This window comes from Vollenhovia emeryi, unplaced genomic scaffold, assembly GCF_000949405.1.
Source record: "Vollenhovia emeryi isolate VEMERY1.0 unplaced genomic scaffold, V.emery_V1.0 DF939184.1, whole genome shotgun sequence".
Taxonomy (NCBI): Eukaryota; Metazoa; Arthropoda; class Insecta; order Hymenoptera; family Formicidae; genus Vollenhovia; species Vollenhovia emeryi.
In genome coordinates, this window is record NW_011967182.1 from 136,689 (window position 1) to 149,753 (window position 13,065).

The 13,065-nt window shown below is 41.3% G+C and overlaps 1 protein-coding gene across 2 annotated transcripts in view; it reads left to right on the forward strand.

The window, feature by feature from the left end:
* The window catches only part of LOC105562708 (hemicentin-1-like), a 152,947-nt gene that overhangs the window by 123,836 nt on the left and 16,046 nt on the right, over positions 1-13,065 (forward strand). The window contains exons 3-5 of one of the 2 annotated variants that reach the window (XM_012013750.1): positions 1,174-1,357; positions 2,496-2,631; positions 4,100-4,308. In XM_012013750.1, the coding sequence (XP_011869140.1) occupies positions 1,174-1,357; positions 2,496-2,631; positions 4,100-4,308 (529 nt within the window). The remainder of the gene's footprint in view (positions 1-1,173; positions 1,358-2,495; positions 2,632-4,099; positions 4,309-13,065) is intronic. The other variant, XM_012013751.1, reaches the window with a different exon arrangement.

Below are 13,065 nucleotides of genomic sequence, written 5' to 3' on the forward strand. Positions count from 1 at the left end.
ATTTTGCTCAAGGCTGTGTAACAATAAAAGGAGTAATTTACAACGCGAATTCAATATCGTCCAACAGGCTAATTCAAGACAGTGGACATGGACGGATTACGAAAACTCATTAACCGACTAATACCTTTGAACGACGGAGCTTTTTCGCTATACGTTCCGCCGGAGCCGCTAACTTGCGGATAAAACAATCTGACCCCGGCCGATACGCCAACGATACACACGGTATATAATAGCCGTCGCGATAACGTATCGCGCGAAGCTGGCTGAAAGGAAAAGAATGGACGACTGAGCGTAGAAGAATCAATTTATTATCGCGATAAAAGGAGAAATACAAGGCAGGTATTATTACGGAGTTTCCGAACATTTAATCATAAATATCGACAGCGATGAGGCTGAATAAAATTATGATACTTTGCCCGTGCGAAAACAGATATAAAGCGCCGAGACGAACGGGATGATAACGTGAAATCGCTACAGAAATTCTTAATTATACTTTTGAAGAGGTGCAAGAGAGGGGGAGGGAGTTTTCCTGATTTCGCGGGAGACAAAAGCTTGTTCCGAGGGGAGGGGAGATTAAAGAACGAGCGCACGCGGAATCGATCGCTGAATTACGGCCACATTATGACTGCGAGATTTGCTGGGGCCGCACTTTCCCGGCTGCAGTGAATTAATCCGCGAGAAAGAAGACGCGGGGGTCGGAAGCCGATGATTCATTTCGGAGGAAGCGTACGGAACAACTGGCGGCAGAGCAGAGCAGAGCTGCTGCGCCTCGCAAGAGGATTCCGGTAACGAGAAGCACGTCGCTTAAACGATCGAAAGATGCTGACGTGCGTGGACCATTGTCTATTAGGGAATTGATCGGCGAAAATTATCAGAGTCTTTCTTAATCTCGCGCGAAATTTGATCGCGAATGTTTCTAAAACTATACTCGTCACTTATTCAATCGATATTATATTCTGTTGTAAACGAAATTATTCCATGGTTTATATATATATAGAAATATATATATATACTTAATCATATTATTTAAAAGGTGCTTAAACATTTGAGCGAAAGATTAACGTAATATGCGATGTAGTCATAGTTTAATTTAATTAGTAATAAAAAAATAAAGAGAAAAAATGTGATTAAATATATAAAATAATTGATAGAAATCCTTCTCTTTTTGTTTAGCCAATAGGTATGCATTTGAAGAAATATGAGTGGGTGGGCTCGCCCGACATCGGCGACTGTTCGTTATGGGTCAGATCGGCCACGTTAGAGTTCGACGACGGACTCTGGCAATGTCAAGTAACTGCCAGTGATTTCACCACGCAGGACGCGTTAGCATCTGAACCAGCAAGGCTGGTCGTCAGAGGTACGCAGATAAAACAGAAATTTCTCGCCAATTATTTTTAAGCGAAAATCGACGGAGAGAATTTCCTCTTGTTTGACCATACGTTTTACCAGATTTTACTAGTAAATTACTACGTAGATGAAATTGCCATCTTGTCCCACATGATTTTCAGGGTATATTTTAAAAGGAAATTCTCTCCCCGTGTACGCGATTTTCAGTCCTCTTCTAAATAATACTTGGTAAATAACGTCGAAGATGTAAGACGGATTTCGTACAATAGTGCGCGCGCGATCGCAATATTGCGCCTATTACGGGATAACAATTACGAGGAAATTCGACACGAGGTTGAGGAATCGAGTCGGCCGACATGAATCCCCTTGTTTTCTCATGTTAATGATGAAATAATTGATTTCGAAAGCTCGCGTTAATGAAACGATCGACACGAGATTCGCATAACTCAATAAATATATATTATACTCATGTAGATTCGCACGTTGAACTTGGTCATCGAGTGTATTTCGTACTTTTTATCGCCGAAATTATGGCAGATTAATATCTCTCGTCCGGGGATCGTACGTTACACCGAGCGCACGCCGATTAGTTGTACAAAAGCCATCCGGACCACTCCCTCGATGTTACATTCACCTGGTAATCCCACGACACAATTAGCAATAAAGCAACAGGATTGATTTTGGCGCGGTGAAAAATAGAAAATCTCCGTTTCTTTTCTCCTTTAATCTTGCGGTTTGCAGTAACTGCAATAATTATTATCGGGCGTGTCAAGAGATGACGTAGTATCTGATATCGCGAATTTTTCCATTTCTGTAGTGATTCTTCAAAATAATTGATATTATATGTTTTTACTGTGACGACTGATTAGAAAATTTGTGAAAAATAGGTCGATTACAAAAGATAGTAAAAGTGAAAATATCTTGGTGCACGTTTATCCTAAGTAGTACTAACGTGTCTTGCTGGGAGACCATTATGCGGAGTCTCAATCACGTTTCGAGGTCTGTTGTTGGCGTGAAATTTCGCAGCGCGATTAAAAGGGCATCCGCGGTGGGTTAGGGGGAAGGGGAGGGTGCCGCGCACCGACTGCCGCACGCGAGCGCGACACGGCGTACGGAGGGATTAATCCGTGCTAATTTTCTCATTCCAGTCAGCCCTCAGCGACCGCAGATAGAGTACGCCGACCGTCTAATTCTCCCCGGCAGCAACGTGACAGCCCGAGCAGGTGAGATCGCTACGCTCACTTGCAGAGCGCGGTATGGGAATCCTTCGCCTCTAATTAAATGGTTCGTAATTGTTGCACGTAGATTCCGTACTACTTAACTCGCGCGACGCCGACCCCCTTGCTTGGCACGCGCGATCTCTCGCCTCGCGTGTCTCGCTCCGTTCTCCGTCTCGTTCCCCGTCTCTTGGTCTCCGCGCTTCCTTCCTCACGCTCGTTTCGCTCACCCGGTTACGAGCGTAATTGTTGGACAATTTATGGAGCTCGACGGATCGGTAATAAAAGGGGAGGATTTTGCGGAAATTAATAATCGCAAGTTGTTTTATTGACTAAAACATTCGGAGCTCTCTTTCGACAGCGATTTTTCTCCTTTTCTTTTCTGTTTTCCATCGAAAGCCTTTCGGGCTCCGTGATTGAACGGGGGTTGTCCCGGGTAATCAAAGTATACGTTACTATCGATTTCAAGGCGTCTTCCGTTATCGGCGTGCCTCTTCTTCGGCCGTCGTCGAGGCGCTTGTTCCCGCTCTCGCTCCAAGATTCCATGTAATGCATCGAGGACGCTGTCGATAGTAGAACACGCGCCCCATGAATAATCATGATCTATTCTGCATCGTGCCCGGGCGAAATTAAGGAGCTACACGATGCATTTCGTGCGACGGGAAGGACGTCGTGGCCTCACGCAAGGGATGATGACGCTTTTTCTTGCTCCTCGACGTCGCGCGAGAGGGTGAAAAGCGCTCGCGGGAGCGGGCTTTAATAGTTTTACGGCGCGGAACACAAAAACAAGCGTGGGAGAGAGGCAGAGGGGAGAAGCGCAATCTCTCTCGGCTTTAAACCTTGCAATTTTCGGTTAGCAGTACGGCGCCCGCAGAGCCTCGGGTCGCGTTTCAAATTGTAGACGAGGTCCCTTGACAAGGCGACCGTTCTCCTCTGCTCTCGCTTACCCACTCACTCGCGCTCACTCACTGGGAATTATCCTAATTGACATACCCGACGCAGTGCGGAATATGTGTATGCATAAACGTGTTAATTATGACCGAGCGGAGAGACCGGGAGAGAGTCGACGTGCCGGCGAGTCGATCGAGAACCCATTCTCACGCGGTATTCGAAAAAGAGACAATCGTCGAGAAACGCGGAGGACGGAGGAGGGGCTGTCGTGTGGATAATCGTTAGGCAAATCGTCGACGACCCTCGAGATGAATTTAACTCACGGGACACAGCATCGAAATACGAATTTATGTTTTCATATTACCCTCCCTTGTTATCCCTCGTACTGTAATAACTGAGCACCGAGAGGCTTAATTCACGAGAGCGTCGCCGTTAGTCGGAGTCCGCGAAACTGCAAGACTCCCGAAGAGCAGAATTCTGAATAATCCGCGACGACGAGCCTCGCGATGGGGTGGGCAAGCAAAGACCGGGGGACGCGTGCGAGAGATAGAGCGAGACCGCCGAGGGGGGTGTCGAGGAGAGGAGCGAGTAAGAGTTGTTGCAGAACAGCCATTGGAAATGCAAATTTTCGGGGCGATATGCAGGTATGTGGGCGAGACCGAGATGAGGACGCTACGGCCCCAGGTAAACTCGACCGAGATAGATAATCCGCGCACTTGGGCAACCTACAGTGTTTGCGAGATTCTGGCTGAGCGATCACGTTACGGCCAGCCGATCAGATGCGTCGCCATCCATCCGGCGTACGCCAATCCCACCATGTCGTCCAGCATCGAAGTGAGATTCGACGTGCGATGTAAGTGGACGCGACTTTCTCGTAAGACCGCCTTGGAAATGTGGAAACGCGTCGCACCGGGCGATTATTAATTTTAGGATTGACGGTCTCGTCTCTCGAGAATAACCGACGGTAAAAGAGCTGACGGTAAACAGGCCGAAGAGCTTCTATCCCTGGATCGTCCCGACAGATAAAATTGATAATTATTAAGCTCGCGCGTATGTGCTGTAAATATCAAGCGACGTACGGTATAAATAGATCCTTAAACAAACTCGGTTTATCAACTCGTCTTCCTCCCCGAGAAAATAGGGTACTCCGTTAGTATAGTTTAATCCTTCGCCGTTCACCAAGTTTCTGCCTGAATACAGACGAGTTTGTAATTGATTATGAACGATGACAAGAATCGTTGTCTCGGCGGATTATGGCGGCTCTTATCGAGTCTTCTTAATGGGAGCCACTAATTTGAGAATACGTTTGAAATGAGGTTTGAAATGAGATTTGAAATGAGGTGGACGCGAAAGAGTACAATAGAACAGATATTGTAATTAGTAATCATTACGGCTTTGATATCTGACAGTTTGGAGAGGTAACGGTACACAATTGCCGCAATGAATCCTATCGAATATTCGCTTGTATTAAACTTTGAACAGTTTTGCCTCGAAATATGATATCGATGTTGAATCAACGGGCTTTGTTCTCATTATTCCCATTACATGAATATCGAGTGCGCCAAGTGATACTCATTAAGTTTCAACAATATGTCGCTACAATAAACACTTTTTCAACGCGAGGCGAAATATCGCGCGACTATATCTACGTTCGCGAGAGAAGCTGCTCCCTTTGAAAGAGACCTCCAAGTAAAATGCGCAAAGAAGGATGGAGCGGTAGGTCGAGATTAAGGTTGCGTTTCTCTTCTTTCTTTTTTTTCGCCTAGTCGTGCCGGTCATCAAGTATGTTGTATGCATAATGGAAACGGCGGAAGAAGGGAGAAAATATACGACGTTGGAACTTGCCTTCCTTCTTACCCGCCATCTGCAGTAGAAATATATTTCTAGCCATAATGAAAAACTTTGGAACAAATTTCCGACAGCGTAGTTCGCTGTTGCATTTAACTCGCATAATAATCGACAATACTCTTTCGACCAGGTTCTACATAAAACTATGTACACTTGGTGGAAATAATACTATCTTTAATAAGCTAGGCTGTATTGTGATTAACGAAAACTCGACATGATTTTTTCCACCCAGAAATTATCAATATTTGCTATAATAATTCTCTGCAAATTCTACTACACCGAGAAAAAGAAACATTTCTTCCAAGTAAAGAAATCGTTTCTTTGAAATGTCGAAAAACTCGAATAAAATTGTTCGAAATGCCAGGTTGTTCCACGATTACATAATTTTCAGGACACATTTTAAATTAGCGTTTGAGTTAATCGGTTTACTTTTATTCTCGTATTTGACCTAAATCGAAATGAAGTGGAATCGAAGCCGCAAAATCCCAATTACGACTATTACAGATATAGAATCATTAAAATGATTTCCTGATCCGCTATTTTCAATTTGATTCCAGCATATTTGGCAGTTTGCAGTTAGGTAGTATACTATAATACAATATTTCGAGACGAGAAGACTCCATTATGCTGCTCGTAAATTAAAGAGAGACGTCGCGCGCGCTACTTTCGCATCTTTTAACCGCTAAAGACAGATTGAAAGAGTCTCGATACTCTCGGTTGTATTATCAGACGATAATATCGATGCAAAAGTGCATCCGGCAAAAAGATTGGAGAGGCACGGCTGACGTACGTTTCTCGCGCAAATTGCAGGGAAACAGTCCGCCGGCAAAACGCCCGGTTGTGAAAAACGGATCGGCAAAAAAGTCACCGTACCGCGGCATGTGTAACACACTGACCCCAAACCGTTTCGCGTCTCCGACCATCCCCAACAATACACTGATTTAACCGGGTGCACATTCTCGCGCGCGCGCACGCATATAGTACACGGCAGGAAACCGCACGTTTCTCTCTCTCTCTCTCATCAATCTCCCTCAAATCAGTACGTCGTGATGTCATGCGTTTTAACCTTATCGACAATTCGATGCCCGGCTGAACATTCAGGCAGATTTTAACGCTTTTTGCGAAACCGTGCTGCGGCGGACAGCAGCCAAATGAGTATTGATTTTAGCTCCGGCCGGCATCGCTGTATAACTGCAATCAAATCACGGTCGATTTAAATAAGATTATTGCTAATAACGCAGCCTTTGAATCATCACGCCGATCTTGTGCATCGATATTACACAATAATTCTGTGGGATAATTACGCCCGCGCGTGACTCGTTTATTAGTTTGATGACGTAACTGATCGTGGCGGGGCGAACCGTTAAAACTAGCAGTGTAATTTATGTTGTTACGCCGCTGTGTTGATGCGTCAGTATAAATAAAATATAAAACTGCGCAAAAAGATTGGTCAACTATTCGTGAATTTAATAACACGTTGCGGCTCGCTAACAAATCCCATATCCTACGCGAATTTTGAAATCGAATCGGCTATTAAATCCAATGTTATGCAACATTAATTAACAAACATTTTCGATAGGATCGTATCAGGTAATTAATACGTTAACCAGATTGCATTTAGCTCTCGCGTATACGTTTCATCTTTCTCCATGCCACGAATTAATTTGGCGGTCGAAAAAGTATTGTGTACATATGTGCTTCGCCTCCCTGCGGGGATTAAAAGCGCCCTTTCGCGCAAACTTCCACGCATTGTAAATAAATTATTGGTGCTGTTGCACGCGCATCGACATTCGCGTATCGGCAAACATTGCCATTAATACCGAAGCGTGCGAACGGCATTGCTGTTGCGATAGAAAGAACTTGATCTCATTAATGATAATTAACTTAACGATACGGCGAATGAAAGAGCTGCGCATCAAATTATCCTACAACAGTGATTTTATGAGTTTAGGGTTTACGTTCCAAAACATTTTCTCTGAGGAAAATTATCTAATAAGAATATTCTTAAAGTTGCCACAAGTAATTAATAAATTAATAACATCAGTGATTTTTGTTGACCGTATCTGGCAATTAAAATTCTTTTTGCGAAAAATATTACCCCAGCCAGGATTCGAACCTGGGACCTCCCTACAATCTGTGACGGGCGTCTTAGCTAGCTCGACCACTGGGGCTGTAATAGAATTTTAATTGCCAGATACGGTCAACAAAAATCACTGATGTTGAAAATTATCTAACCCTGAATCTAAACGTGCACGTTCCTAACCTCGCTAAAAAAAAAAGAGTGCCGCAACCCTTTGTTACAGTAGTCGCGGTTTTAAATATGTCAGCCGCCCGCGGCTGCCGAACGAACTCGACGAGCGCGTTCCGTCGTGGTGTGAAATTTCGATCACGCACGTGCCATGGCGTCAAAAATTGATTTGCCATTTCTAATATCGCCTCCAACAAGCGATATTAGATATTATCCCCTTCTCCTGTTCGCCTTGATCCAATTTCGGGCACCACGGCCGCGTAATTTATAATTCCCACCGCAAATTCGATTTCGAGTCCCTCCTGGGGAGACACGTCTTGTGTATCCCACTCGTCCATATATTTGCTCATCCGGGGTGCACGCGTTTGTGTACGTACGCACGGCGACTGTATTGATTACGCGCATTAGGCGGCCGGGACTTTTCAGCGTAAATTGAAAAGTTCGCCTCGCAGTATCGATATATTCCGTGCGAATGCTATCCCGATCGCAAACCGAGGGATTTATCCCCGCTACCGAGAGAGAGAGAGAGATGCATTTTGTCGCTGCGGTTTTTAGAGAGCGCAACCGACGCGAATGGGTCAATAGCTCGCCTATATTTCGGTCAGTGTGTGCCTCGAGTCAGCTTGAAAGTTCGTATGATTCCAGTAATGGAAACTATGAGTCCGAAAAAGCGAGCATTAATTATCCCGTTAATTGTTGTTGCGCAAATAGTTGCTCGCCCTCACTATTATTATACTGTATACTAAATCTAATATCAGGAAGAACGACAAAAGTCTTTCCTAGTATTACATTCCAGCTACGCTGGATTAACGAAATCTATCCGTCACAAAGGATTGTCCGCCGTGTATCCCCTGTCCCCTAACTTTAGCGCTTTTGTCTCATGCATTCGCTTTCATTTCGTAAAAGCTGAGCCGTTTGAAGTTTATCCAAGGAACGACTAGCCGAAATATGGCCGAGCGGGCGCTCGCTGACCCATTTGAATCGCGGCTTGGCTTTCTAAAACTATCATACCGAGAGTAACGGCATCACGATCATCGTCTCGCCCGTGCCAAGTAGCCGCGATAAGCGGAAAAGCGCTTCGTGGCAAAAGTTCCTTGTTCAGTTTATCCGATATTTTCGTATCCATCACGAAATTAGTAAAAATGAGAAGAAAAAAAGAGGACATTACATAGTATACTTGAAATTTTCATCTTTTTTCCCCGTTACATGTTTTGATTTTGTATAAACTTGTATTTTTCTCCCTCCCGACAGAAATGCCGATAGTTGGAAAGCCTAGCGGAATTTGTTAGAAAAATGCTCTCACGCAAGAATTGTACGATGCGTAAATCCAGCATGATGCGGTGTGTTCCAGCGCGCATCTGGCGCTTGCTCGAAAGCGTTACTCGCTCGCGCGTAATTCTCAGTCGTTTCTTGAGTAAACTCAAACAACGACGCGGACGCGGATATGGAAATAACGTTAGAACCTCCGACTGAATAAAAGATTTTTCGAATGATCGATATTTCGGCACGGCGCGCTAAAATGCGCAGAGTACACACTGGGTAATCGAGTTTAGGGAAAAACTCTTCGGGAATTCCCCGATAAAATTACCCTGGCAATATCAGAGGTATTACTAGTTCCAGACGTCGCGCATAATTTGTGCAGAGTACTCAAGCCCGAATAACTGTTTTATTTCTACTACGTGAAATTGCGTTCAATTCCGTTAGCCTAATATCTGCAAAATGAAACTTGCGTGTACTAATGACAAGTTACTAGAAATCAAAATCGCGCTCAAAACGCGATACTGATCGGCACGAAATAGAAGATAATAGGAAAGAAAGGCAGAGAGTAAGAGGGCAGCTAAAATTCTGGATGGGTCAGCGGCTGCTCTCTCACGCGTATTTCGAGATCGCTGTTACGTGAAATGAACAGCTGCGCTGGCTATCCGCGTCTGAACGAAAATGGTGACTCGATTCGAGCACCAGCGCGTTTACCGGCTGACTTTTTCATCCTTCATGTTTCCTTCTCCCGATTCTTTCCCTTCGTGTCTAAAACAATTCGGTGGATTTCACAGGCGATCGAAAAAGTCAATTGCGGAACGGCAAAAAATTACGAGTCTCGTTAACGAAAATGTAGTTTGTGCCAGATTGCTTGTTTGGGTGATCGATGTGCCTTCAAACACTCTTGATCTTAACAATCACGTGCCTTAGTTTCGAGCGAGTTTTTTCAAGAGAGACAAAAAGAGCCGTGATTTTCCATAATATACATAAAACTACTTGATAATAATCAGCAAAATTAACTAATAAATATATTCTAGTGACTCTGCTGATAAACGTTAAAAGAAGACGAGCAACAAGAGCCAACGCCAGACATTAGGTGCGAACAACAATAACATTTAATGCTTCATCAATTTAAAAGGCTCACTTGAGCAAGTGTTGGGCGCTTTTCTTATGTACCACCACCGGCTGAGACCGTTATTTGTCACAAAGATTTTCGTGCGGTCAGTTTTAACTCACGTTTCCGTGACTAACCTATTTCTATTTTATATATTATTCATTATATCGCGACACATGTAAACTTTATGTCAACGAAGAGAGTCACATAGGACGATTGAAACGTTTCACCCTTTTAAGTTGATCAAGCATTAAATGTTAACATCTGGCGTTATTACCTTCTTTTTATCAAGCAAAATTATTCTTTTTCAATTTTGAGGGAGACATTATTTATACAAATGCAACTATTTTGCAACACTTGGGTTTAATCAACATTGATTCGCATACCTAATTACTAAATTTTCATGAAAATGTAACAAACACGACTACGCACATTTGTTAAAGTTTGTAAATTCAATAAAATTAAATAGACTTCATTAAGTTCAAATTAAATCTACATGATCACGTGAAATGTAAAAGGGAAAGATAACAAAACGTATGAATTCAGAAGAAATTCATTTTTAATTCTTTAAGAAACGATTCACGGTATATGAGGATTTTTTCAACATACAATTATTTAAGGGCTTTCCCCATTTCATTTTCTATACCTATTTCTCTCTAGACTTTATTCAATTTTAATTAGGAATGCTTGCAATAATTAACTCATCTATGATAATCTTCCATATCAAAGCTTTAATTAATTAATTGCATTTTGGGCGAACAGATATAATCTTATATATTATATAGAAACGAAAGGGAAATTTAAAGAGAGAGAGAGATAAACGCGTTAATTGTGCTTTGTCTGGCATATATGCGTAAATGTTAGAGCAGCTGGATATTGTAATCTCTTCAGTGATACAATAATCATTGGTACATAAATTTAAAAATGGAAAAATTGGTATATCGCGATAACAGAGAAACGTTAGTGTGAGCGATTATTTAAGTGTACATGTAGTACATATAAAATTACAATAGGTATATACGTAGGGTTGGGAAGTAACTCGTTACTTGTAACGAAGTTACTGTTATAGTTACTTCTTTTTGGCAACTCTAACTTAACTTCGTTACTTTTTCTCCATCTGTAACTGTAACTTAACTCAGTTACATTTTTTTCGATACCTAGTAACTAATTTAATAGTTACATTAATAGTTACTTTATATATTTTTTAAACCTTCACTTAATCGCATAGGCCTTGCCTTTGCGTATAAGCGCCTCCCTAGAAGCACAATTCATTGGCTAACATTGGTTAAACATTGGTTATGTTGGCAGTGAATTGGCCAATATTTCCCCAATATAACAACAATATTGGTCATAAAATAAATGCAAATATACTACTGATATTGTACCTAGATGATAATTTAGTATTGGATTGAATGTATTAGCAAGATTGTCCAATAAAATTGTAATATTGAGTATAGAATAAATACTAATGTAACGCCGAAGTTACGTATCAATAATTGCACGGTACTGTGTTTACAATGAAAGTGCATTGCAAAAATATGAGGCCTTCCACCACCCCCGCCAATTTCGATCGGCGGTCCTCTTTTCTTTACAATAATCATTTTCTTTTGACATCTTTGTCAATATATTTTCATCACAATTAATTTTATAATTTATTGCAATATAAAACATGTAGCTATGTCTACTCTCTAAAAGTCAATCAGTGGATTATTACAGAAAACAGTGAATACCCACTGATTCACAGTTACAAGTATACCACTGAATAATTCAATAGTTATAACCGTTTTCAGTGATAATTCACTGATTGACTTTTAGAGAGTAATATGTAACATTCTTTATAAATGTGTAAGCAAAAAATCGTATTTTTTTGCAACGTGCACGAAAATAGTAATTTTCATGTTGAAGCATTTTTAAAGACATTCCAAAAGAGTAATTTATTCTTCGATTATTATTTATTTTCCGCGTTTCACCTTTTTGTTAATAAACCTACGAGTCTTTCGTTAAAACCGCGAGATTTGGAGTTATACGCGCGCGATTTAATAGGGGTCTTTTTAATCTTGCACATATGCAAGAATAAGTAAAGAAGGAAAGAATATAACCCACCCGAATTTTTGCACATAAGAAATCAACATATATCGTACAACACATTCACATAATACATCAAAGTAGCCAATATTGACCACTAACTCGGCATATTCCTTCGTTGGGCCAGATTGGACATACCTTTCGTTGCTCCCGGCCATACAGTCTGGTCATTTTGACCAGAGATCAGGAAGGAACAAAACTCCTTCCATAGTCGGTTATCGTCACCGACAAATATTTCGTACGGTTCGAATATACGAGTGACAATCGTATCGCAAAATGCACGACCACGAGAAGTTAATTAAAAGAAAAACATTATTTCAAAAACTTTACGATATGTACGAATCAAATTTACTTTCACTTCCGTTATTTATTTAAACATATTGATCACCTCTTCGTAAAATGATCTTTGAATTCAAAAGTCGAATAGATATAGAAAAAAATTTACTTCGCGTTAGAGTGATTTTAATCATATTACTCGATAAATTAAAATTTATAATATGGATAAAATTAAGTATAATAATTAATAATTAATTAAAATTTTTTCCTGAAAAACCTATCGCGAAAACCGACCGAGTAAACCGACCGCGAAGATGCGTGTAATTGTGCATGTTGTTCATGCGATACGCATCTTGACAATACATATTACATATCAAATGAAATATAGAAAATATGAAAAATAAATGGATAGGTTATAAAAGATTAGCTCGACAAATACAGCAAGACTATATTTGCCAAGCCATGCTTTGTGTAAGTTTTGCAACAACTCAAGATGGAAAGTGAATTCAACATATCGTAATATGTGCAATAGAGTTTCATCAAATTAAAAAAATGTAAAAGAAAATTGAAGGCCCTGCTGCGGGAAAGAATGAATCCCAGATCTTCCGGATTACCTCCGATAGCGGTCATTTCGGCAGGGAGTTAACGACGATCGTTTCTCAAATCATGCAATTTCGTATATTTTCAGTTTTATTTAAATAAAAATTATTCTTCCATTATTAGTGTTAATGGGAGAATATTTATGGAGAAGAATATACATACAACCTTCTCATCTTTTTTTT